Genomic DNA, 24029 nt, shown 5'->3' with positions numbered 1-24029 from the left:
AGACCCTTGACATCTCTTGGGGTGGGAGAATAACAGAGGGAGAGATTATTCCCGCAAATTACAACTTGTTTTCATAGATTCCCTCTTCATTCCCGAAATGCCACAACCATTTTCTAAGGAGTTTTATTCTTATCGGCAGCATTACCTCACAAAAAGCTGCCATTAGAGAGTTGATGCCATTAGAGAGTTGATGTGACGATCTAGGTATATTAGAGAAGAAATAGCGAAGAAGAAAGGGAGTTCAGAAGAGAAGTTGAGAGAGTTTACAGAAAAAGTTCATGCATTTCTTTCATAAATCGTTCCTCTTCTCAATACAGCATATTTTATTTAGTTACAGGGCTAATTCAGTCTTTTGAAAGGATGCCAGATGGCTGTCCTTATAACAGATTATAACAATATTAGATTCTCTTCTTTGCAGGCTATTAGAATGAACACGTGGGCTAAACCTTCTCCATTTGGGTTGACTGGGCTGTTGACTCCTCTTGGATCCTTTTCTGGCCTGCTCCCCTATTGCTTGAACTGGTCACGTGCGGCTCCACTTCATCAGGTAACATCTGTGGCCCTTCAATTGCCATAATCCCTAATTCCCCAATCTCATTTTCCTCTCGCCCTTCAATCCCTAATTCCCCTTTTTCATTTCTCCTTCGCATCTCACTCCCTACTTCACCGTTTTCCTCTTCGTTTCCATGTTCTTCTCTTCCAACTGTGACAATACCCGCCGCTGGAGAAGATCCTTGTCCCCAAGGATCAAAACTCGGAAATTGGCCTCGGAGCACAGAATAATCCTCCCATGTTTCGTTCGTAGCATCCAGGTTAGTCCAACGAACCAATAGTTGAGTTATCGGTTTGTTTTGTCTCTTAACTATTCGTCTGCCCAGAATCTGACTTGGTTCAATCTTGAACTGACCCACTTCGTCCATCACAGGAGGATCTGTTGAAGACGATACGGTTGCCCCAATATGTTTCTTCAATAAACTAACATGAAAAACCGGATGGAGACGGGAAGTCTCAGGTAAGTCCAGTTTATAAGCAACTTTTCCAATTCTTTCAGTAACCTTATAAGGGCCATAAAATCTTGCTGCTAATTTTAAATTTTTTCGCAGGGCAAGAGAGGTCTGTCTGTAGGGCTGTAATTTCAGGTAAACTAATTCACCAACCTGAAAATTTCTCTCTGATCGATGTTTATCTGCTTTTTGCTTCATTCGATTACTTGCTTGTTCTAACTGAGACTTGACTAATTGCCTGATCTCTTCTCTATTCTGCATTAACTCTGATATGCCTTGTACTGGACTGTCTGTATGCCATACCATAGTAGGTGGCTTGTAGCCATATAGGACTTCAAAAGGTGTTAACTTAAGGGCAGTATGGTAGGTAGTATTATACCACCATTCAGCATGAGGCAACCACTTTGCCCACTGTTTTGGTTGGAAAAAACAGAGACCCCTTAGATACTGTTCTAAGCACTGGTTTACTCTTTCTAACTGTCCATCAGTTTCAGGATAGTAGGCAGTGCTAAATAGAGCCTTCGTTCCTAACTGTTTCATTAGCTCTCTCCAAAAGAGGCTAGTGAAAGTCTTGTCCCTATCTGAAATGGCCATTTTAGGCTGACCATGCAACTTGTAAACACAATCTAGGTATAATTTGGCAACCTCTGCAGCAGTGTAAGGGTGTGCTAATGCCATAAAGTGGCTATATTTAGTAAACTTGTCAACTATCACCAGAATACAATTCTTTCTTAAAGATGTAGGCAATCCCTCAATAAAGTCCATAGTAATAACTTCCCAAGCCTGTTGAGGAATAGGTAAAGGCTGTAATAACCCTGGTTTAGGCACATGTTCCACCTTAGTCTGTTGACAAACTGCACATGCTCTTACATAAGTAACAACCATAGCTTTCAATCTAGGCCAATAGAAGTAAGACCTGATCCTTTGATAGGTAGCCTGACTGCCAGAATGACCACCATAAGGAGAATCATGTAGTGTCTGAAGTATCTGTAGTCTAAGAGATCCAGCTTCCCCAATATAAACTCTATCCTTAAATCTAAGGATACCTCCTGAAAATTTCCACTGCAGATCATCATTAGGAGTAACAGATAATACAGAAATCCATTGAGTAGCTATAGGATCATCCTTATAACTCCCTTCCACTTCATGAACCCAACCTGGAATAATCATTGTAGTGTTCATAGTAAAACAGTCACCCTGATCTTCCCACTGTCTGGATAAGGCATCCGCAACAACATTTGATTTACCTTTCCTGTATTGAATAGTGTAATCTAGCCCCAATAACTTGGTCAATCCTTTCTTTTGAATAGCAGTAGTCAGCTTCTGTTCTAATAGATATTTCAATGGCTCATGATCTGTTTTAATCACAAAGGATTTACTCTCTAAATAATGCCTCCACTTGGAAACTGCTAGAAGTATAGCAAGATACCCTCTTTCATAAATAGAGAGTGCTGCATGTCTAGGACTGAGAGCCTTACTTAAATAGGCAATAGGTCTGCCCTCTTGAGATAAAACTGCCCCAATACCACCAGAACTGGCATCTGTTTCCAAATAAAAGCTCTTACCAAAATCTGGTAAGGCTAAAACAGGAGCAACACACATAGCCCTCTTTAATTCTTCAAAAGCAGTCAAAGCTGCATCAGACCACTGAAAATTGTCTTTCTTAAGCATCTGAGTCAAAGGTTTGCTAATTGACCCATAATCTTTAATAAATCTTCTGTAATAGCCTGTTAATACCAAAAATCCACGCAGAGACTTTAATGACTTAGGTACTGGCCAATTCCTCATAGCTTCCACTTTGTTAGGATCAGTAGAAACTCCAACAGTTGAAATAATATGGCCCAAGTATTCAACCTGATTCTGTCCAAAAAAACATTTGGACAGCTTGGCAAACAGCTGATTCTGATGCAGTACTTCGAAAACCAGTCGTAAATGAGTAACATGATCATTCATAGAAGTACTATAGACTAAGATATCATCAAAAAATACCAAGACAAATTTTCTAAGAAATGAACTAAACAATTCATTCATCAAAGCTTGAAATGTAGCAGGGGCATTAGTAAGTCCAAAAGGCATCACCTTAAACTCATAATGTCCTTGATGAGTTCTGAATGCTGTCTTGTATATGTCCTCAGACTTAATCCGTATTTTCCAATAACCAGATCTGAGATCAATCTTGGAAAAATAAATTGCTCCATGCAGTTCATCTAATAGGTCTTCAACCACAGGTATAGGAAATTTATCCTTTACAGTCATGCTATTTAATTTCCTGTAATCCACACAAAACCTCCAAGTACCATCCTTCTTTTTGATAAGAAGGCATGGAGAAGCAAATGGACTCCTACTAGGCTGAATAATAGAGGCTGAAAGCATACTAGAAATCTGTTTTTCCACCTCATCTTTCTGATTGTGTGGAAATCTGTAAGGTCTCAAATTGATAGGAGTAGAGTCAGGCTTAAGTGGAATAGCATGGTCATGAGTCCTTGTAGGTGGTAACCCAGTAGGTTCTTCAAAAATAGACTGATATCTCTGTAAAAGAGGTTGAATAGCTGGTGGAACAGGTTTTGAATCTGTAGACATAGTCAACAAAACCACATGACCCAAAATAGGAGAATCTGATGCTGTCATTTTCAATAATGTAGCTCCAGAAATTTGCTGCAAAAAATTAGATGGTTGTTGTCCCTGTATAATAATATTCTCCCCTTGATGTTGAAAACTCAATGTCATTTGATTAAAGTCCATCAAAATAGGGCTAAATAATTTCATCCAATCCACCCCCAACACCATATCACTGCCACCTAACTTTAGGAGTCTGAAATCATGAACAAAAGATTGCCCTTGCATCTGCCACTCCACCTGATTACATCTTGCTGAACTATAAAGTTTCTGTCCATTGGCTACTGTGATTGCCAAAGGATATGGTGTAATTACCTGTATACCAGCATCAGTCCACTGTGGAGTTAAAAAACTATGAGTACTTCCACTGTCAATTAAAATACTAATTGGTCTACCTTTAATGGCTCCTTGAATCCTTAATGTATTATGGCTAATACAACCAGTAATAGCATTCATCGAGATTTCTAGAGCCTCTTCTTCCTGCATCAATTGCTGATCTGATTCCATAATAACATTATCTGTAGGAACAGCAGACTCTTCCTCAATCATCAAATTTAAATTCCTTGACTTACATTGATGCCCTAGAAGAAACTTCTCCCCACACTTGAAGCAAAGATTGTTTTGTCTTCTATAATCCATAAGACTCTGTTTAGGATTAGAAACTGATGTGTTTTTGGTAATTGATGGCATAGAAACTGATTTAAAAGTAACAATGGGGTTTGGGTAGGGTGGGTTTTTAAAAGAAGGCCTCGTTCTTCTATTTTCATAATCAACAGATAATTCATAAAGTTTGGCTTGTTTGTATGCTTCAGGCAAATTTTTAGGATCTAGAGCCTTCACCCTATGTTTAATATCCTCCCTTAGTCCACTGATAAACAATGACACAAAGAAATCCTCATGTAATGTAGGATTTTGTAATAACATATAAGGTTGTAGCTCTTCAAATTTTTCCTGATAAGCCTCAACAGTCCCTTTCTGAGTCAGCTTAGTAATTCCTCTACAATATCAGAAAAAGTCTTGTCACTAAATCTATGACAAAGATCTGCTTCAAATTCATGCCATGTTACATGGTGTTTCTGCATAATATATCCATCAAACCAAACTTCTGCTTTTCCAGTCAAGTACATAGTGGCTACTTCTACTCTCTGCTCTGTAGGAACATTACATATAGAAAAATATTTGAGACATTTTTGAAGCCACCCTCTAGGATTGATTCCTTCAAAGAATGGTAAATCGATTTTAGGTCTATGCCACATCGACCCATAACTGCTAAAAGAACCCCCTGGTCCCCTGTTTTCAGCTTCCATTCCAATCATAATAGGTCTATTGTTACTATTTTCCCCCATTTGATTCTCAGGTCTACTACTGTTCTTAGGGTTGAAACAAGCATCAGGCTTATCTTTTAGTATACCCTGTTCATTGGTTTTATAAGTGAATATGGATTTATCCTTCACTACAGTCACTAACACAGGATTTTTCTCCCCATCCTTAGAGTTATTAGGAGTGTTTACCTGATCACCTGCAGACTGTTCTTGTTCCCCATTTCTGCCCGTTAAAATTTTCAACAGCTCCTCCACATAACCTTGATTAGTGGATATTCTTGCCTCTAGTGCAGCAATCCTGTTTTCTTGAGTCTCCCACCATTTCGGTGGATTAGTCTCATCACGACCTTATTTCACCAAGGCTGTTAGCTCCTCCATCTGCTTTTGCAACCCAGATAAATCAGCTTCCATATTCTGATTTTTCTTTGTCATGCTCCTGATTACTTGCCAGAACCGAGGCTCTCGATACCAATTGTGACGATCTAGGTATATTAGAGAAGAAATAGCGAAGAAGAAAGGGATTTCAGAAGAGAAGTTGAGAGAGTTTACAGAAAAAGTTCATGCATTTCTTTCATAAATCGTTCCTCTTCTCAATACAGCATATTTTATTTAGTTACAGGGCTAATTCAGTCTTTTGAAAGGATTCCAGCTGACTGTCCTTATAACAGATTATAACAATATTAGATTCTCTTCTTTACAGGCTATTAGAATGAACACGTGGGCTAAACCTTCTCCATTTGGGTTGACTGGGCTGTTGACTCCTCTTGGATCCTTTTCTGGCCTGCTCCCCCATTGCTTGAACTGGTCACGTGCGGCTCCACTTCATCAGGTAACATCCATGGCCCTTCAATTGCCATAATCCCTAATTCCCCAATCTCATTTTCCTCTCGCCCTTCAATCCCTAATTCCCCTTTTTCATTTCTCCTTCGCATCTCACTCCCTACTTCACCGTTTTCCTCTTCGTTTCCATGTTCTTCTCTTCCAACTGTGACAGACCCTTGACATCTCTTGGGTGGGAGAATAACAGAGGGAGAGATTATTCCCGCAAATTACAACTTGTTTTCATAGATTCCCTCTTCATTCCCGAAATGCCACAACCATTTTCTAAGGAGTTTTATTCTTATCAGCAGCATTACCTCACAAAAAGCTGCCATTAGAGAGTTGATGCGATTAAGGATGGAGGAAGGCAACCTAAATATAGAGAGGAAATAAGTCGGGAAGTTGGATAGGACAGAGTTAATCAGAGTTAATCTCCCAATAAAAGACAGAGAAGTTGACTTCCATCTTTCTAGAATCTGATTAAATTTATCAATGTTTGATTCCCAGAGAACAAGAGAAATTATTTTGTCCCCAAGTAGTAATCTCAGATATTCTGAAGGAAAAGAACCCAACTGACAACCTACCACAGTAGTTAACATTAATACCATACAATCTGTTTTCTTTCATATTCACTTTCAGCCCTGAAGCAATTTCAAAGACCCTTAGCATCGCTTGATGTCACAAAGTTGATTTTTCGTAGCCTCGAATAAGATAATTAAGTTATTGGTGCACTGAAGATGAAAAATGAAAATAAAATTGTTAGCGGAATCAACCTCACCTTGGAGAACAGATCAGTAGAACGAGCCTTACTCAACAATAAGTTCAGAGACTCCCCAATAATATTAAAAAGGAGCAGCGAGAAAGGGGCGTTTTTCCCGAAAAATCATCGGTGGCTGGTATATTTATCGATCTAACACCGGTCAGATTATCTTTACCGATCTAACACCCGTAGCAGTAAAGCGTGCTCCCTGCCCCACGTTATATACTGATTTGGCACCACGTGGGGTATAGTGCGCCCCCTGTACCGCGCTATACGCTGACATGACTTACACGTGGGTATAGCGCCGCCCCTGCTCAGCGCTATACCTTGGTACGAATTATATTTAGCGCGGACTCTGATCCGCGCTATACTTTTTATTTGAATAATTACATATAGCGCGGTGCAGGTACCGTGCCTTATATGGTTATAAATACCCTTCACTCCTGGTTAAGTTTCTCACATCTCTCCTCTCAACTTATAAATTAATACAACAATTCTGTCAACGAGTAATAATTCTGGTAATTTTCTCATATTTGATTTAGAAGTTCGTGCGATTTTTTGTTATAAATTTTGTTATAATTTTGTTTATTATACTTATCGTTTATTATGATTATTTAAAAAAAATATTATACTAATTATTTTCAATTATTTTTTTGAAAAGCAGGAGCATATGTCAAAATAGTTTTGCAGTGCAGGTAATAATATAAAATTATATTATTTAAATTATTTACGTTGATGTTTAAAAAATTTATTGTGTTATATTTTCGTTCATATATAATTTATTTAATCAGGTTTGTTTTAGTTATTGTTTTTTTGCAGATATAATATTGTCGCACTTTTAAACTCAAAGAATGGCGTGACTTTCAGCTATTGTTTATTATGATGGTGAAATTCGAGAAGATGAAACTGGCGTTGTTTTCGTATCAAATGAGCGTGTTAAAATATCATTCAAGAGAAACATAACTCTTGAGGAGCTAATAACGAAGATTTCGAGGAAGATTCATGTTGGAAGTAGTAGAAGAATGTCGTCGTTGTAGTACAGATTTCCAACATCATTGTTGCCATTAACTTATATAGCGTTCGAACTTTCGAACAATGATGATGTTCAAATGATGGTTGAAGCTCAAAGTAATTATTCAGACGCCGCTATTGAGATGTATGCACATTTTGTTCAAGTGTGTGTTGTTCGGGGTCAATCATTAAGCTCCCACTATGGGCTGGCTGAACAAGTTGATCAAGTTGACAGCCCAACTACAGTAATGTGTAATGATTTTAATGCCATAATGGGGAGACATTCATCCGCAACTCCTTACGATATGTACCAAGGTGGGTCCACGAACAATCCGTATGGCAACACCGCGTCCAGTTCAAGGGGAAGGCATTCATCTGCAAATTTCTTTGACAATATGGAGATGCCATCGACGCAACCATATGTGCAGTTTCCATTTGACACGATGGCTTCAAGCTCCAAGGGGAGGTATTCGACTTCGAGCTTTTTCGACTTCAATGTCGATATGCCTTCCAGTTCAAGGGGAAGGCGTGCAAGTAGTAGGTTCTTCGACCTAAATATGGAGAGCATGGAGGAACCATCATCTCCACCAGAAGAACCGCTTCGTGAGGCTACTGCGGATGGTGCTGAGACTGGACTATTCATTCACCCAGAATCACCGCAATTCAACTCCGATGATGATGAAGTTCCAGGAAATGTGGTACAAACTGACCCTCCTGCACACATGTATTAAGCTGATTATGGTGCAATGTACGGGCCAGAATTTGCAGATATGCCTCATCTCGGTGACTATGGATATTACTCATCAATAAATAATGGTGAGTTATATTTAGGCATGGAGTTTTTAAGCAAAGAAGAAGCGGTGATGGCTATAAAAAATTACAATATCCGTAATTCTGTTCAGTTCAGAGTCAATCGATCGACGACCGTAAAATATGTATGCTATTGTGTCCGATGCGAAAACGGATGCAATTGGATGGTTCGTGTATCAAAAATGAAGAGGAAAAATAACATATTGGAACTAACAATATACAACGGTCCTCACACATGTTGTGCTGGAGGGGTCAACCAAGATCATCCCAACTTGAACTCTGAAATGATATGTCAAGCCATCATGTCCATGGTAAAAGCAAGCTCTCATATAGTTGTTGCTGTGTTGATTTCAGCTATATAATCGCAGTATGGGTACACTGTCTCCTATAAAAAAGCTTGGTTGGCAAAACAAAATGCCATTGTCAAACTTCATGGCGAATGGGATGCATCTTACAACGAACTTCCAGGTTGGTTTAGGCTGGTGCAGACGTTGAATCCTAGGACAATTGTGGACTTCAAAAGCTCCTATGCATACCATAATGATCGAGTTATTCACGATCGAAGCCAATTCTACCGGGTTTTTTGGAGTTACCCACAAAGCGTTAATGCTACCAAATACTGCAAGCCTGTGGTCCAGATCGACGGGACTTTCTTGTATGGAAAATACAAGCAAGTTTTATTATTGGCAGTTGTCCAAGATAGTAATCGCAACATTCTTCCAGTTGCTTTTGCTCTTGTTGAAGGAGAAGATACAGATTCTTGGGCTTTTTTCCTCCGAAATTTACGTGCACATGTTATCACGAGAGAAAACATCTGTGTCATTTCAGATCAAGGAGTTGGGATCAAAGCAGCAATGGATTCTTTGGGTCCAATGTGGCAACCACCCTTTGTCCAACATAGGTATTGTCTCTGACACATTGCTGCGAACTATCATGGAAGGTACAAGAAGAATGATGAGCGTCAATTAATTGTGCGCATGGGTAAGTGAAACTGATGTAGTTTGTTTTCTTTCAATCGTTTTAATTTTGCAAAGAAAGCAAGTTAGTAAGTTATACATTTTTTGATCAGGTTACGAACTACTTCCTCGAACGTTTGAATCAATGCTTCAAGATTTGCGGGAGAAGAACGAGGAAGGATACGATTACATCAGCCTCATCGATAAAGAAATGTGGACGAACGCATATGATGGTGGATATCGATATGGACACATGACGACCAACTTGGCTGAGGCAATCAATTCAACCTTAAAGGGTGCACGTCACTTACCTGTAGTGGCTTTGGTAAAAACTATATATTTTTGTTTGGGGGCGCTTTTTGCGAAGCTCGGGGGACAAGCTCAAACCTGGATGCAAGGCGGTCATGTCTATCACCCTAGATTAGTTGCAGATCTACAGAAAAAAAATTGCTACATCAAATGGAATGTATGTAACAAGCTTCTCTAGAAGGCATGAAATGTTTCGTGTCACAGAGTTACTGCGACCTCTTCAAAGGATTGAAGCTGTTTCGTTAAGAGTAAATCTAAGGGACAGAACGTGCAACTGCGGGTTTTTTCAATCTCTGAAGTATCCATGCTCTCATGTGATAGCATCTTGCTCGCATACACGTCAAGACTATAATCATTTTGTGGATCCTGTATACCTACTATCTGAAGTTTTTAAGGTATACGAATTTGAGTTTCCCCCCATAGATAATGACAAAGACCCTGATGAGGTTCAAGATTGGCTTCTGATTATACCAAATCCGAGTTTATTGAGGGAGCGTGGTCGTCCAAAATCCAATCGAATTCATTGCTATATGGATATTCGAGAAAGATCTTGACAAGACAGAAGATGTGGCCATTGTAGAAACCCATGACACACTAGAAAAACATGTCCACTTCTGTTGTCATCAAGTAACAATTGATGAGGAAATGATGTATTTGTTTATCAAATAATAATTCTTGTACTTTAATTTGCATTTGCTTCAAGTTAATGTCATTCGATAATCGCTTATAAAGATTATCATTAAATTTTATCAAACTAATAACAATTTGGTATTTAAATACAACAAACTTACAATAAGAATTAAATGGTAAATGATAACCAAATTACAATAACTGATATTAAATGGCAATAAACGAAATTAACTGAAATACATTAAAAAAAAGTCCAACAAATTTAACAAAATAAAGTAAGTATTAAATGAGAAATAATAAAAACTTACAATTTAACAAAATAATGTAAATACAAATATAATAAAAAAAATCTATCGATGCATGCGTCGCGAATGTGTTCCGCAGGGCGGTGGCTGTCAGTCTCGAGGAGGATTTATTCGTATCACTGGTTCTGACTCCTCGCTGTCATCATCGTCGTCGTCGTCCTGAGCAGGTACATCAGGTTGATGAGGAGCTGATGACGATGAAGCACCTCCATAAAATAAGGACCCTGGAAGTGTATGACTGACTATCCCACCGGCCTGCGAAAACTGGGAAAACTCATAAAACCCACACATCGCTGAGTGTGAAAACTGTACAGGAGGTGTATGTGTTGTGGCCATGGGTGATGAGGCTGAACCCGCCAGATATCTAGCATATGAACCCCAAGTCAGATTTGCAAACATAGACCCATAATAGCCTCTAGGAGGGGTCATCTGTGACGGTGGTAGTGGCGGCATCATATATGGATGCGGCATCATAAATGGCTACGGTGGCTGCTGTGAAGGTCCTGCTGGTGCAGCTGAGGATGAACTGGAAGCACATGCTCTCCGTCCATGAGTCAGGGGACGATGGTGCTGTGTCGGTGAACGTCTCTGTCAACGTCGCGGAAAGGTCTGCCCTCTTGCATCCTCGAGAAGCATAAATGGTTTCCCATTACTGTTGAACCACTCATAATAACCGTCAGCAAACATCAAGAGGTCATCAAAAATGGGCTCTCTACGGGGAAGGCATCGATGTCGATCCTCCCACAACACGACTCACTCATGATGCCTCACTAGCCAATCTGTATCTGTCTTGTCGCGTCTATCTAAGCTATGCAACTCGTCCATATTGCGAGGTGCTTCTGGAATTGGTTGAAAAAAAACCAAACTGGCGGAGCACGCGATCAGTAGAATGCCACTCGACGGTCGCATAACAGATCAGAGGGACCATCGCCATCCTAACATCTGATGGGCCCCTCAACTCAGGTGGGATCACTGCCCTCACATCATCAGTACAATATGGCACCCACTCAAACTAAAACAAATATTATATAATTTTTTATCAAAATAATAATCTAATTATATAACTATAATCTAAAATTGATTTTTAAACATTAAATTTCATACATGTGTGCCAGCCTTCTGATCGATTAACACCCTAATTTTTTCTAAATCATCAGGTAGCTCCTGATGATTTTTCCTATCAGTAGACCACCTATTCAAGGAAAAAAAATTATTATACGCTGTATAAAATTATTAATATACAAAATCAGCTTTATAATTACCTCAGAAGTAGTGGAAATACGAATGGGTTCTTCACAACGGGACATAAAAAGGGAAATCGATACCATGCCCAAGACTGCAGCAGCAGGAGACATCCACCGATAGCATTACGCCTGTAGTCAGTGGCTCCACACATCTCCCTGTACAACAAAGCCAAAACTGCCGAGCCCCAACTGAATGATCCAGCCAGATGAAAGTCGCTAAGATGTCGCAACCACATGCAGTGAACTAGGTTGCGCGATTTGTCCGGCATCAACAACCCTCCTATCAACTGCAGTATTCATGCCCGTGCATACATCTTAACTTCATCCTCAGAGGCGTCTGCGCTCAACTCCCGAAAATTGGCATCTAACCAATTTAACGGTATCCTACCTCCGATAAATTTTTTCGGGACACGTCCTAGATTATCCCAACACAAAGTAGTCCAGGAACCCTGCGAGATCTATGCTATCACATCTCCATCCACCGGAAGCCCTAGGTGCATAGCAACATCCTCAAGTGTAATCATGCACTCTCCGCACGGAAGATGAAATGTGTGGGTCTCCGGCCTCCACCGCTCTACTAAGGCAGAAATACGGTCTGGTTCTATCTTACAGTGACCCTGATATCTACCTATGTAACCAAATACAGCCTCTACTAAATACGGCAAGACACGGCTAAGTATCACTAACTTAAGATTCCTAATAAAAGGATCTAATACACGGTCCTTCTCCTAAAAAATAATAATTACACAAATTAATTCTTAATCTAATAATCATGCATTAAATAAATCAACAAATTATTACAAATAATTTAAATTAAATTAAAACATTAAAATGTTACTGTATCAACAAAGTGTCGAGATATATGATTTTCATCCAAGCGAAATAGACCGCCTTCCATTATATATATATACAAAAAAATTATATTAGTAAAATAATAAATAAAAGTAAAATGCTTAAATAAATTAAATACATAATATTAAAAATATTATAAAATATACCTTAAACTGAGAGAGTATTTGAGAGAATTTGAGAGAATATGGTATGATGAAAGTAATGGACGAGGGGTATTTATAGGGAAGGTTGGGGGGTAATTAAAGGTATAGCGTGCCCCCTGTACCGCGCTATACCCCACGTGTCAGATAAACAGCTATAGCGCGGAACAGGGGGCGCGCTATACCCACATGTAAGCCATGTCAGCGTATAGCGCAGTACAGGAGGCGCGCTATACTCAATGTGACGCCAAATCAGCATATAGCACGGGGCAAGGAGTGCTCTTTACTGCTACGGGTGTTAGATCGGGAAATATAATCTGACCGATGTTAGATCGGTAAATATACCGGTCACCGGTAATTTTTCGGTAAAAACGCCCGAGAACAGACACTCATGTCTTAGCCCCTAAATATTTTGAATTTATCTATCAGAAAACCATTAACAAGAACAGTATTAAGTGTGATTAAAACAGAACCAAAATAATAGTTGAATGATTAAATATCTAATATAATTTGTTAGATATACGAACACAAATAGAATTAAGCTATATTTCAGGGCACACGGAATATTAAACAAATTAAAAAGATAGAAGGTAAAACCGTGTAATCAATCAGATAAACTTGATCGCGTTCTTCATCTTGGTTCGATTTGAAGACAAAAATACTTTTTCTTTAAAAAAAATAATTGCTGCGAAATTGAAAAATGTCAAAATCTTGCAAAGGTTTGGCCATGGAACAGATAAAGTGTCTAAGTGAATCAGATTGTGTTAGGGTATTCTTTTTTTCCCCTTTCTCATCTGCCCTCTTTGTTTTTTCCTCCTTGATTTCCAGATTTAATGCCCAGACATGAAATCATAGAATATTACTGAATTTCCGAATTTGGGGTTTAATTAGGTTGAGAAGTTCATTCAGGGATGCGCTGGAGAAAATAACCCTTCTATACCAAGCGAATGTGTTGGACTCAGAGAAACTTATTTCAATTGCAAAAGAGGACTGGCACGCTGATTCTGCTTCTTTCTTTTTCATGTCCATTATATTGTTGAATATTTTTTTCTTTATTATCATGGTGATAGGGTTTTAGTCATAGAGTTGATAATGGTGGAGGTTTTAATTCTAAGGGTGCATTCCACGTTCAGTACTTAAATTATCAGTTTTAGTATGTTTTATTTCATTTTTTAAAATCATACCTAAAGTTTAATTTTTGTTTCATTTTAGTATCTATTATTAAAAACATTGGTTTTTATTTCATTTTAGTACTTGAAAAAATGAAAGTTTAAATATTAAAACGGATCAAAACTAATAGTTTAAACGCGTTAAGTTGTTAACGGTGGATACTAAAATGAAATGAAAACTATGTTAGGTATGATTTTGAAAAAATTGAAAGCTTATACATTAAAATAAATCAAAACTGATAGTTTAGGTACTATCGGCAGGGCCAAAACTGAAAAGTATAGACACTAATAGTGCTAATAGATGTCATTAAAATATGATTTTGTCATATCTTAATCAGCATGTTAACGTGTAGTTCAGATAATTATCAATTTTTTAATGGAAAAGGCAAATTTAAAATATATGAATAGTCAAAAAATTATTTTATAACTTTTAATAATTGAGGACTCAACAAAGTAACACCCTATAATTGAGTGACTATATGTGTACTTTACCCTATTAGTTAAGAATAATAAAGGCTACAACAAAAATAGAGTTTTAGCAGCGTTTTTAAGCACCGCTAAAAGCACTTGCGGCGATAGTAAAAACGCCGCAAGAACCGTCAACTATACCAACGCCGCTAATGTTAGAGGCGTTTCTAAAATAAAAACGCCGCAAAAAGTCAAGATTTATAGCTGCGGTTTTGAAACAAATGCCGCAAAAGATTAGATTTATACCGACATTTTTGGATACAAACGCCGCTAAAGGTCAAGATCTATAGCGCCGCAAAAGGTCAAATCTATAGCGATGTTTTTGGATACAAACACCGCAAAAGGTCAGACCTATAGCGATGTTTTTGGAACAAACACCGCAAAAGATCAGATCTATAGCGACGTTTTAAATACAAAAACCGCAAAAGGTCAAATCTATAGCGGCATTTTTTTATACAAACGCCGCAAAAAGTTATATCTATAACGGCATATTTTGATACAAACGCCGCTAATTAGCATTTGTTTTCCTAAGATTAATTAATATTTTGCATATTTCATTTCTTCTCTACATCACCTAAATTTAATATCATGTAACTTTATATAAATAACAACCATAAATTTTAGTAACAAAATAAATTAAAATTTATAAACATTAAAATTAAATGTAATGTACTTTGGAATTGTTCTCTAGAACAATAACATCACTTGTAAAACCTTTAGATACTTCATAAACATTCTACATTTTCTTTACAGACTTGAGAGACAATTTTATTGAAGCTACTATTTACATACTTACACTCCTGCAATACAGGCTGGAATAAGATCTCTCCAATTTGAAAGTGTTCCTTTGACATAGTAAACCGGCCCACAGTTGGAGCCTCCAGTGATGCTCGAGTATCTTTTGACGGTTTGGTTTTATAATCAATAGCAACGTAGCATAAATTCTGTATTTTAATCATACAAAAAGAGTATCAAGAAAATTGAATGAACATGTTGCCAATTTACAGCAAGAAAGCAAAGGTAAATGATCTTGCATGAACATCAGAGTGAAGGTCTGGAGGCTCCAAAGGTCAACGAGGCATTGATTCAAAAAGGGAGCAAAAACACCAAAGTAAATTTATCAATTTTAAACACCTTTGACACTACTCAAACCATATAAAGGAAATAGCATTAACCCCAAGTTGCAGAGGATTACAGCATACATCTTTCAGTGTCCGCACAGTGTACAACAATTCAAAGGTAATGTTGTTCTGCTGCAAGAATTCCCTGAGGTATCCTGTTAGTTTCAATGCTCCCAGTCCAATAACTTCAACACCCACCTTATGCATAACCTTCCCATTTAAAACTATAAAACACGCAGAGTAACCAATACAAATCCAGCATTCAGATATTACAGAAAAATGGAGAAAGCGGACATAGTAAAATACGCATTAGACTGAAAAAGTCACAATAACCAGTTCTTTTAATTCCCTTTTTAACACGAAAGAAAAAAAAACGATTAAGGAGATAGACATACACAGGACATCAGAAAATAATAATAATAATAATAATAATAATAATAATAATAATAATAATAAATCACCATTAATGTTAATTATCAATCACATGCAAAAACAACTCGAGAAATCAAGTACATACTTGGAACAACAGATGTAACTTGGAAACCAATGTTAACAACAATTCCAGATGTTCGTCTTGCTGCAAAGAGAGCTAAAGTTCCATGCATAATTAAGAAGGAATACTAAAAGAATCTGTCTTTGAAGAGTGAGTTGGAGAGGATGCTACTTCTCCACATGTGACAAATATGGGGGAAAAACACTTAAAGCAGTGGAAAGATTTAAGGTTCATCCAACTTGAACCGTGCATGAGTTTTGAGAGGGTATAAGCATTGTAAACAATCATGTTTCTTTTTCTCCTTCCTTCGACTATTTCTTGTCGCAAAAAAATGTCGAAGTCTAAGAGATGACAAGATCGCTAAATGTAAAACTCTAAGAGATGACACATTACACATTACAAATTCAGAAACATATGTTCATGATTTTGTTCATCAACCAAACTTAGGCGCACCTTGAAAGGGGGAAATCGAAGCTGATAAATAAAGATGCGCACCTTGAAAGCTACATAATTATCAGTTTTATTCGAAGCTGATAATCAGACTATCTTTCTAAACTGAAAGTGAAGAAACTGGCAAAAATGTTCATGAAAGAAAATAGAACTGTACCTTCGATAACTTAATTTATGCTCTGTGCAAAACCATTGTAATCCCTCCGTAAAAGGGGTTAATAATTAATTATGACAACAATCAGAGCTCATAAACTTTCTAGAGAAATTATTTAATACTTTGCCACTGTCAATGTTGCATAAGATTTACAAACTATCCTAGATACAGCTAGCTTCTAAGGCCCAAATAATCACTGGTAAGACAGTTCAAATTGAAGCCAAACACCAATTAAGAAACTTAGCCACCGAAATTCAACCCCAAAAATGTAAAAGGTAAGTTGGATGTTTTTGCCACCTTATAGCAATAATCAGCAAAAACATCATACTCTCTGCCGCCACCAACTTCTTCAACTGGCACAGCATCACAGATTTCTTTCAATCATCTTGTAGCTGTAAAAACACGATTCCAAACCCGTATCCATCACCGCACTTGAATTCAAATAACATAGGTTTCCGAACTTACCTGGGATCGGAATGATGTCTTCCCCTTGATGTAGTAGCCATGCCAGAGCTAACTGAGGGTAGAACCAAAACTTAACCATCTTTTGCCTGTCACTTTTCTTGTGCCTCTTTGAATGGCTGGACTCATGCTCACTGTCCGATGAATTGTTACCCCTACAACAATTTAGCCGTCATAAATGTTAGGGAACTCATTGACCAAGTTTCCATGTTAAGGTTACTAGTCTGTAAAATTCTAAATAACCAAATAGTTTTATGTAATTTCTACACCTTCCATGTAACACATAAAAGTATGAGAACAAAAACAATAAAAAGAAAAAGAACATTGATGAAGGGAAATTGTTCTTGCTCATTTATCAACTATTCAGAGCCAAAAAGCAAGAAGTCTGATCATGCATTTAAGCTTCAGAAGACACAATTTTGCATTTCCTTATGTTAAGTAGTTACTGCAATACATACATCAACTTCCATTTGTATAAAATGTATGATAATACAAATCAACTCATTGTACTATAAACAAAACTTATCGAAGGCATAAGCAACGAGCTCGCTAGATATACATCATAAGCTATAATTTTGATTCATTTTGAAGCTTTCATCCCGGATTATATCATTACAACCCAATCTTATTTAAACCAGCAAAGAATTAAAGTTGGAACAATATTAAAATATACATTACAATAGTAACATAAAAATTGAAAAATCCATGATAACGTTTCATTGAAGAATACTTCCAACGAAAATTCCAGATTTAATAAAATCTTAATTTATTCGCCTAACAGCTAATCTTAAACATCAATTAGTTAACAAAAGAAACAATTTCTTTTTACCTGGAGGAATCGGTGTCAGACGAAGAGTAAGAATCGGAAGAGTGGCGGCGATGCTTCCTACGACGCCGTTTACCAATCAAACGGTTTTTCTTTCGGATTTTGAGAGAATCTCTGTCTCTTTCGCGTCGGTGACTGCGATGACGGCGTTTTTTGGCCCGTGAGGATGACGAATCGGACAAGGAATCCGTGGAACAATAAGAAGTATCCGAAGACGACGATGCCGCCATAGTTGAACCAAAAAGAGTTTTCCCCCCTCTTTTTGATCTGATATTTGGGAGAGGTCGCGGCAAAGGGCGGTCTGTTATAACCTAATTCAACTTATGATTATTATCTAAACAATTATTTAATTGTAGAAAAACCATTCCCTTAAATAATAATTTTTAATTTGATTAAAATAATAATTATTAATTATTCACTTACTGATAAGAAATATTTACTAATTTTTTCTATTAATAGAAATTTATAAACAATTCATTTTTTTCTATTATATTATGATGACTCTAAAAGTAAATTTTTAAATTCACCTCATAAATTACATTTAAAATATATCATTATTAAAATTCTAATTGAATTAATGCCATAATTAATCGATATTTTAATTAGGATAAATTACGCATTTAATACCTAATTTAAAATATTTTCATTTAATTATTATAGCATTTCGTATAAATTCAAGCAATTGCGGCGTTTATTGAAAAAAAACCACTATAGGTAAACTATTACGGCGTTTGTATAAACGCCGCTAAAGTTCTATTTTATTGCGGTGTTTATTGAAAAACACCTGTATAAGTTAACCCTATTGCAGCGTTTGTATAAAAGCCGCTAAAGTTACTATTTTGTGGCGTTTGGAAGTAAACGCCACTATATGTTTAAATTTAGTGGCGTTTACTCTAAAAACGCCGCTAAAGAACATTTTGCTATAGTGTATACATTAAACAAAAAATATCACTTAATTAGGCTAGCAAGTTACTTGACATGGATGTTAAGATAATTGAACTCTGTTCATTCAATAACTTCGAGTAACTTGAGCTTGGCTTGATAAAGTATGAGCCAAATTTGAGTTTTTCAAGTCGAACTCAAATAACTTGCGAGTAATAGAGACATTTCATTTGCAATCTTGCTCCAGACTTGATAATCAATGAATATTCACACCCATATGGTGTGTCTTATGTTTTCTTTATGTCACAATCGTGTTTAAGGTGTTATATCTTCGGTTTTCAGCTTGTAATCAATTGTTTTGTATATTGGACATGTTCATGTATTTATGATCTGTTTATGTTATTTTTTGTGTTGTATCATATCTTCTGTTACTTGTACATGATAAGTTTAGGCCAATATGTAGAATATGACTGATTCAAGTACAGTTTAAAACCGCTTTCTGGCCTTATGTAAGGAATAATTAATAACTCTACCTTAGCAATTCAATGTATTCAGGTTTCAAATTCATTTTGGCTCAAGGAGTATATGTTGTATGTGTAAAATGCTTCTTTTTGTAAAAATATTATTTCTTGGGTATGAATAAAATTTCAGATACCATTTAATCCGAATCTCTTTTGAACAACGGGAGGGAAAAAATTGTTGAGAGAAGGCCAGTAAAGTAATGCTTTTCCCTTTTGGATGCAATTATTCGGTTGATACTTCCTTTGTGGAGCTGCAAAATGCTGTTTTTCATATTTACTGTCATATATTCATGGACCCTTAAGATTGTTCTTTCAAATTATAGTCGGAGCGATCGGCCGGCCCTTTAAGATTGTTCTTTCCTAAAGGAGGATTGGTCCCTCGTAAAGGAGGATCAATCCTCGTAAAATGTTTTTATTAACAGTAATGAGAAAAATGGCAGGTCTGAAAATAAATCTTACACATGGTTAAGACACAAGAAGATATACGGTCACAAATTCGCAATAGGAATACACAAATTCCATCGTTGTTGCAACATTTCTGTGCTGCACTTTGCTATATTGCTTAACAGTTCCATAATCAATAGAAAATGATTATCATTTCGAAGGCGATTAGTGCAGGTTATGTTTGTATGTTTTCAACACAAAAAAAGGAGGCTACTTTCAAATGAAATCGGAGCTTCGATTGTTAAAACTCTATGTTCGTTAACACAAACACAAACACTATATTAAAATGCTAGGTATCTTGGTGAATAATCTATCTCGACTATGTCTAGAGTTGAAGACTCTGCGATATACTACTAATGTGTTATACGTCTATTTCGTTTCTGTTCCGTTCCAGGTTGACATGAGAGCTGGGATCCGTGGAAACAAGGGCTACTAAGTGAATGGGGGATCATCAAATTCGCGACCGCATCTGCCATATCACTTTATGATAACGACAAAACCGTTGGACGATTTTCACATGTTTTATTTTCTAGTTCCCCTTTGCTTACCATAATCTGGCTTCCTAGCTTAGCTTAAGATGAGGTACATTCCCAACCATACTGGTATTCTAAAGCGTAGGCTCTAGCAGAATTAGTTCAAACTCTTACATGGTAATTCTAAGCCGGATTCGGATTAGTGTTGGATACGAGCGCTTTATTTATTCCAGGTGTGTATTATACATTCCCAACCATATTGGTATTCTAAAGCGTAAGCTCGGATAGTATCGCTTGAGCTCATTGTCTTTCTATAATGGTCAATAGAAAGGCAGTGAAGATACCTTCCCATTGCAGGCTGAATAAAGAATTCAATAAGGTAAACTACTCAAATGACCACATAATTATGCTGTTGGTGTCGATATGATCTCCATAGTTTCGATTTTAGCAACATGACCACATCACTATTTAAGTGGTTTCAATGTAGCCACTTCGTTACTAAACAGATGGCGTAGCTAATGTGGTTACTGACTAACGGGGAGTTAGAGATCCACATCAACTACGTCATTTGTTTAGTAGGTGTGTCGACATATTTTCGTCCGATCGTGTTATGGCATTTACGTGCTATGTGTTATTTTTTGTAGTATATAGTATACATGTATTATATCACATAACAGATGCATATTATATTATATATTATAATTATATAGCATATATTACACACATATATTAATTGGGTTCCATTTATTTACAATTGCAAGCCCAATGTTTACAAAATAACCTAGCAGACCAACAGCTGCAACCCAACAAGTTACCTGGACCCGAGAACCAAGTGAGCAACCCGAGACCCGGTTCGCTTGTGCCCCGCATCAGTAAGCTAGGGTTTCCAGAACCCTAGCCCTTCTCCATCAGCCGCAACTGCCGAAGACTCCTCTTATCTCACGACTCCTCGCCAACACGCCCCAACGTCGATTTTTCGGCAACAAGCAACGCGTGGATTATAGGACACCAAAAAGCAAATATCACGCAATATTAGTCCAAGTAGAACTCTAAAAAGTCGGGATTAAGAATAGCATTTTTAGACTATAAATGCCATGTAAATCACAAGAAAATAAGGAAAAATGAAGGCAAAGTTGTAAACTTCAAAACCCTTTGAAATAAAGGTGTGGTTTTACCTTGTTTTGTCGATCGATGTTTATGTAGGAGTGATATTTGTTCTTCAATCATTTCGGTTTAAGAAAAAAAGAAAAAATTTCGAAACTTTCTTTTAGTTATACTCTCATCTGATGCGATTTTTTTTTAAAAAAAAAAGTTGATATTTAAACTAAGGGAAGAGAGAATTTCGAAAAAAAACATTTTCATCGGCGGCGGACCGCCGGATTCTGGATTGGGTGGTCGTGTTCTTCAGAAGTGTGAGAGAATTTGTTTTTTTTTTTTTTGTGTTTGATCGAGTTGGAATGGTGGAAATGAAGTGTTGTTATGGTGTTTAACATTTATAGTAAGCCCACAAATCGACCCATGACCGACCCGCAAACACACGACCACGTGTTTCTGAAATAAAGAGGGTGAATTGTGTTTTAGGGTAATTTATTTTACCCCAAAATCGGTTTTTACTTTGAAACCCTCCTAATTGGCCACTTAATATTTCCCTTTCAATTTAGCCCTTATTACTATATATTTAATTATCTTTTGTTATTATTTATTTTCTTCTTTCTGTTTTATATTATTATTTATTATTTACTCTATTGCCTTTTATCATGTTATATATTTCATATATGTATATATTTTCTTTATTTTTACTTACTTTATTCCATATTATATATATTTTTCTTCTCACCTTTTTTCTCATAGGTCCCCTCCCTTTTTTTGTTCTCCACCCAAATTAATCATTCTTCTGCATTAATTATAGTAGGCTAAGTTTTATTTTTTTATTATTTTTTCTTCTTATTATATTATAGTATTATATATAATTTTCTCTCACCTTTTTTTCTTCTAGGCCCTCCCGTTTTTGTCTCCACCCAAATTTAATCATTTTTGCATTAATAAGAGTAAGTTTTTTGTTTTTTATACTCTTTTTTTCTTCTTATTATTATTATAGTTATTATATATATTTTATTATTATTATATTATTATATATTCTTTATACTTTTTCCTTTAATATTTTATTTATGCATTATATTATTTATTCACTTACTTATTTTTTATTTGTTTTTTATATTTTTATTTATTTTCTGCATTATTATATATGCGTCATTATGTCTTTATTTTATTTATTTTATTATTATTATTTTTACCTTTTTTATTTTTTATTTATTTTATTTTATTTTTTTATTCTTTGTTCTTTTGCTTTATTTATTTGTTTTTTATTTTCTTTATTTATTCATTTTCACTTTTTTCTTTTAACATTTTTATCTTTTAAGGGTAGTTCAATCAATCAGATGGTAATTTTTGGGTCGTTATTTATCTTTCATTTAAGTTACAATTTTCTTAATTAAAGACAATTGGAAATTATGTAGTACGAAAGGGCAGTCAAGGGTGCTAACCCTTCCTTAACTGTAACGACTCCGAATCCGACACATCTTTGGTCATACGCAGCTCATAAGAAATAAGGTATCCGATCAACCTATTTATTTAAAATAAATGACGGCGGCGACTCCCATTCATTTTATCCAAGTCGAAGCCCAATTTCAGGCCCACCTGAAATACGGTCGCGACAGCTTGGCGGCTCGCTGGGGATAGGTAAGTGAGTCAGGCTAAGGTAATTTCAGTTGTCTTTTAATGAAAAGTGTAAGTTTAAATTTAAGGTAATTTTTCGATCCTTACTACTTACTCTGATTATGTTTTATCGAAAAATAGTTGTACTGACAGTTTTCTCAATGATTTCAGCTTGGCAAACTCGATTTTCATCTAAGGCTCTAAACTTGAGTTCCAAACCGTTTTTAAGGGGTGGAAAGCGACCCTCTCGTGAGAATTATTCTCCGTATGAGCCTAGCAAGTAACCTTCGGGATTCATATCCTTATGCTTTCGTGTGAATTATCTCCGTATGGGCATAAGGGAATGTATCCTCTCGAGTTAACTTAGTCCAATAAGCTTGTTATAGGCTTAGGACTAAGGGTCTGGCAAACCCAAGGGGCACCAGTAAGGAGAACTCGGGTACTTTTTTAGAACCTAAACTGGGAGATACAGGGAATTAGAGCCCACCCAAAACCTCATTTCAACTCTAGGCTGCTTTGATATTATTTCATTCTTATTTCATGTTCAAAACATGTGAACTAGAAATTTATGCGGTTAGGACTTGTTCAAAATCACTTGTGGATAAAGATCATGTCCGTATGTTTAAGCATGTGGGTAGTATCATGTGGGGTAGATATCATGTAGGGTAAGACTTTTATTTTCATGATTGTTTTGATTATTATCTTTCGTCACTAACTCTTTTCATTTTGTTCTCTTTTATTTATTTTTATCATTGCATCATTCAAAAGAGGTGTTGATCCACCAAAATGTGTTCGTTAAACGTAAATGATATGTATTAATGAACAAAGGGGTTATAATACAAGAGATGAAAAGCTCAGAAGTCCAGGTATGGTAGAAAAGACTCGGAATGGATCGAGTTACACCAAGCACGTCAAAAGTCAAATTTTCCAAATGGGATGGCGAACTTTGCAGGGGCAGACAAAAATGTTACTGATCTGGAAAATCCCTTCAAAGACAACAAGAACAAACTGACAAAACCCTAGCTAAGCTGGAGACCATTGTTGACGAATTCAAGAAGCAAGCTTCAGATAGT

The 24029-nt window shown here is 36.5% G+C and overlaps 3 protein-coding genes and 1 long non-coding RNA gene across 4 annotated transcripts; 1 reads left to right on the top strand and 3 right to left on the bottom strand.

Annotated features, from left to right (window-relative positions):
* Positions 1–440: 440 nt before the first annotated feature.
* LOC120177676 lies at positions 441–6430 on the bottom strand. The gene is made up of 7 exons (XM_039183746.1): positions 6330–6430; positions 6079–6133; positions 5671–5949; positions 5391–5424; positions 4746–5289; positions 3084–4617; positions 441–2864 (listed from the first exon to the last, which is right to left on the bottom strand). Exons 1-7 carry the CDS (start codon positions 6428–6430, stop codon positions 441–443), a joined length of 4971 nt encoding a protein of 1656 aa, XP_039039677.1.
* A 6960-nt stretch (positions 6431–13390) lies between these two features.
* LOC120177678 (cytochrome c oxidase assembly factor 5-like) lies at positions 13391–20266 on the top strand. The gene is made up of 3 exons (XM_039183748.1): positions 13391–13547; positions 13670–13771; positions 20163–20266. Exons 1-3 carry the CDS (start codon positions 13479–13481, stop codon positions 20202–20204), a joined length of 213 nt encoding a protein of 70 aa, XP_039039679.1. The 5' UTR covers positions 13391–13478; the 3' UTR covers positions 20205–20266.
* On the bottom strand, positions 15221–17009 carry LOC120177679. Its single transcript, XR_005521452.1, has 3 exons — positions 16931–17009; positions 16637–16680; positions 15221–15359 (listed from the first exon to the last, which is right to left on the bottom strand). It is a non-coding gene; the product is annotated as an uncharacterized LOC120177679 (long non-coding RNA).
* On the bottom strand, positions 15543–16319 carry LOC120177677 (actin-related protein 8-like). The gene is made up of 2 exons (XM_039183747.1): positions 16054–16319; positions 15543–15760 (listed from the first exon to the last, which is right to left on the bottom strand). The coding sequence occupies exons 1-2, from the start codon at positions 16139–16141 to the stop codon at positions 15558–15560; spliced, it is 291 nt and encodes a 96-aa protein (XP_039039678.1). The 5' UTR covers positions 16142–16319; the 3' UTR covers positions 15543–15557.
* Positions 20267–24029: the final 3763 nt, after the last annotated feature.

Source organism: Hibiscus syriacus, unplaced genomic scaffold (assembly GCF_006381635.1).
Source record: "Hibiscus syriacus cultivar Baekdansim isolate YM2019G1 unplaced genomic scaffold, ASM638163v2 tig00112295_pilon, whole genome shotgun sequence".
NCBI lineage: Eukaryota > Viridiplantae > Streptophyta > Magnoliopsida > Malvales > Malvaceae > Hibiscus > Hibiscus syriacus.
The sequence above is the reverse complement of the archived record's forward strand: the minus strand, read 5'-3'. Positions and strand labels throughout refer to the sequence as shown.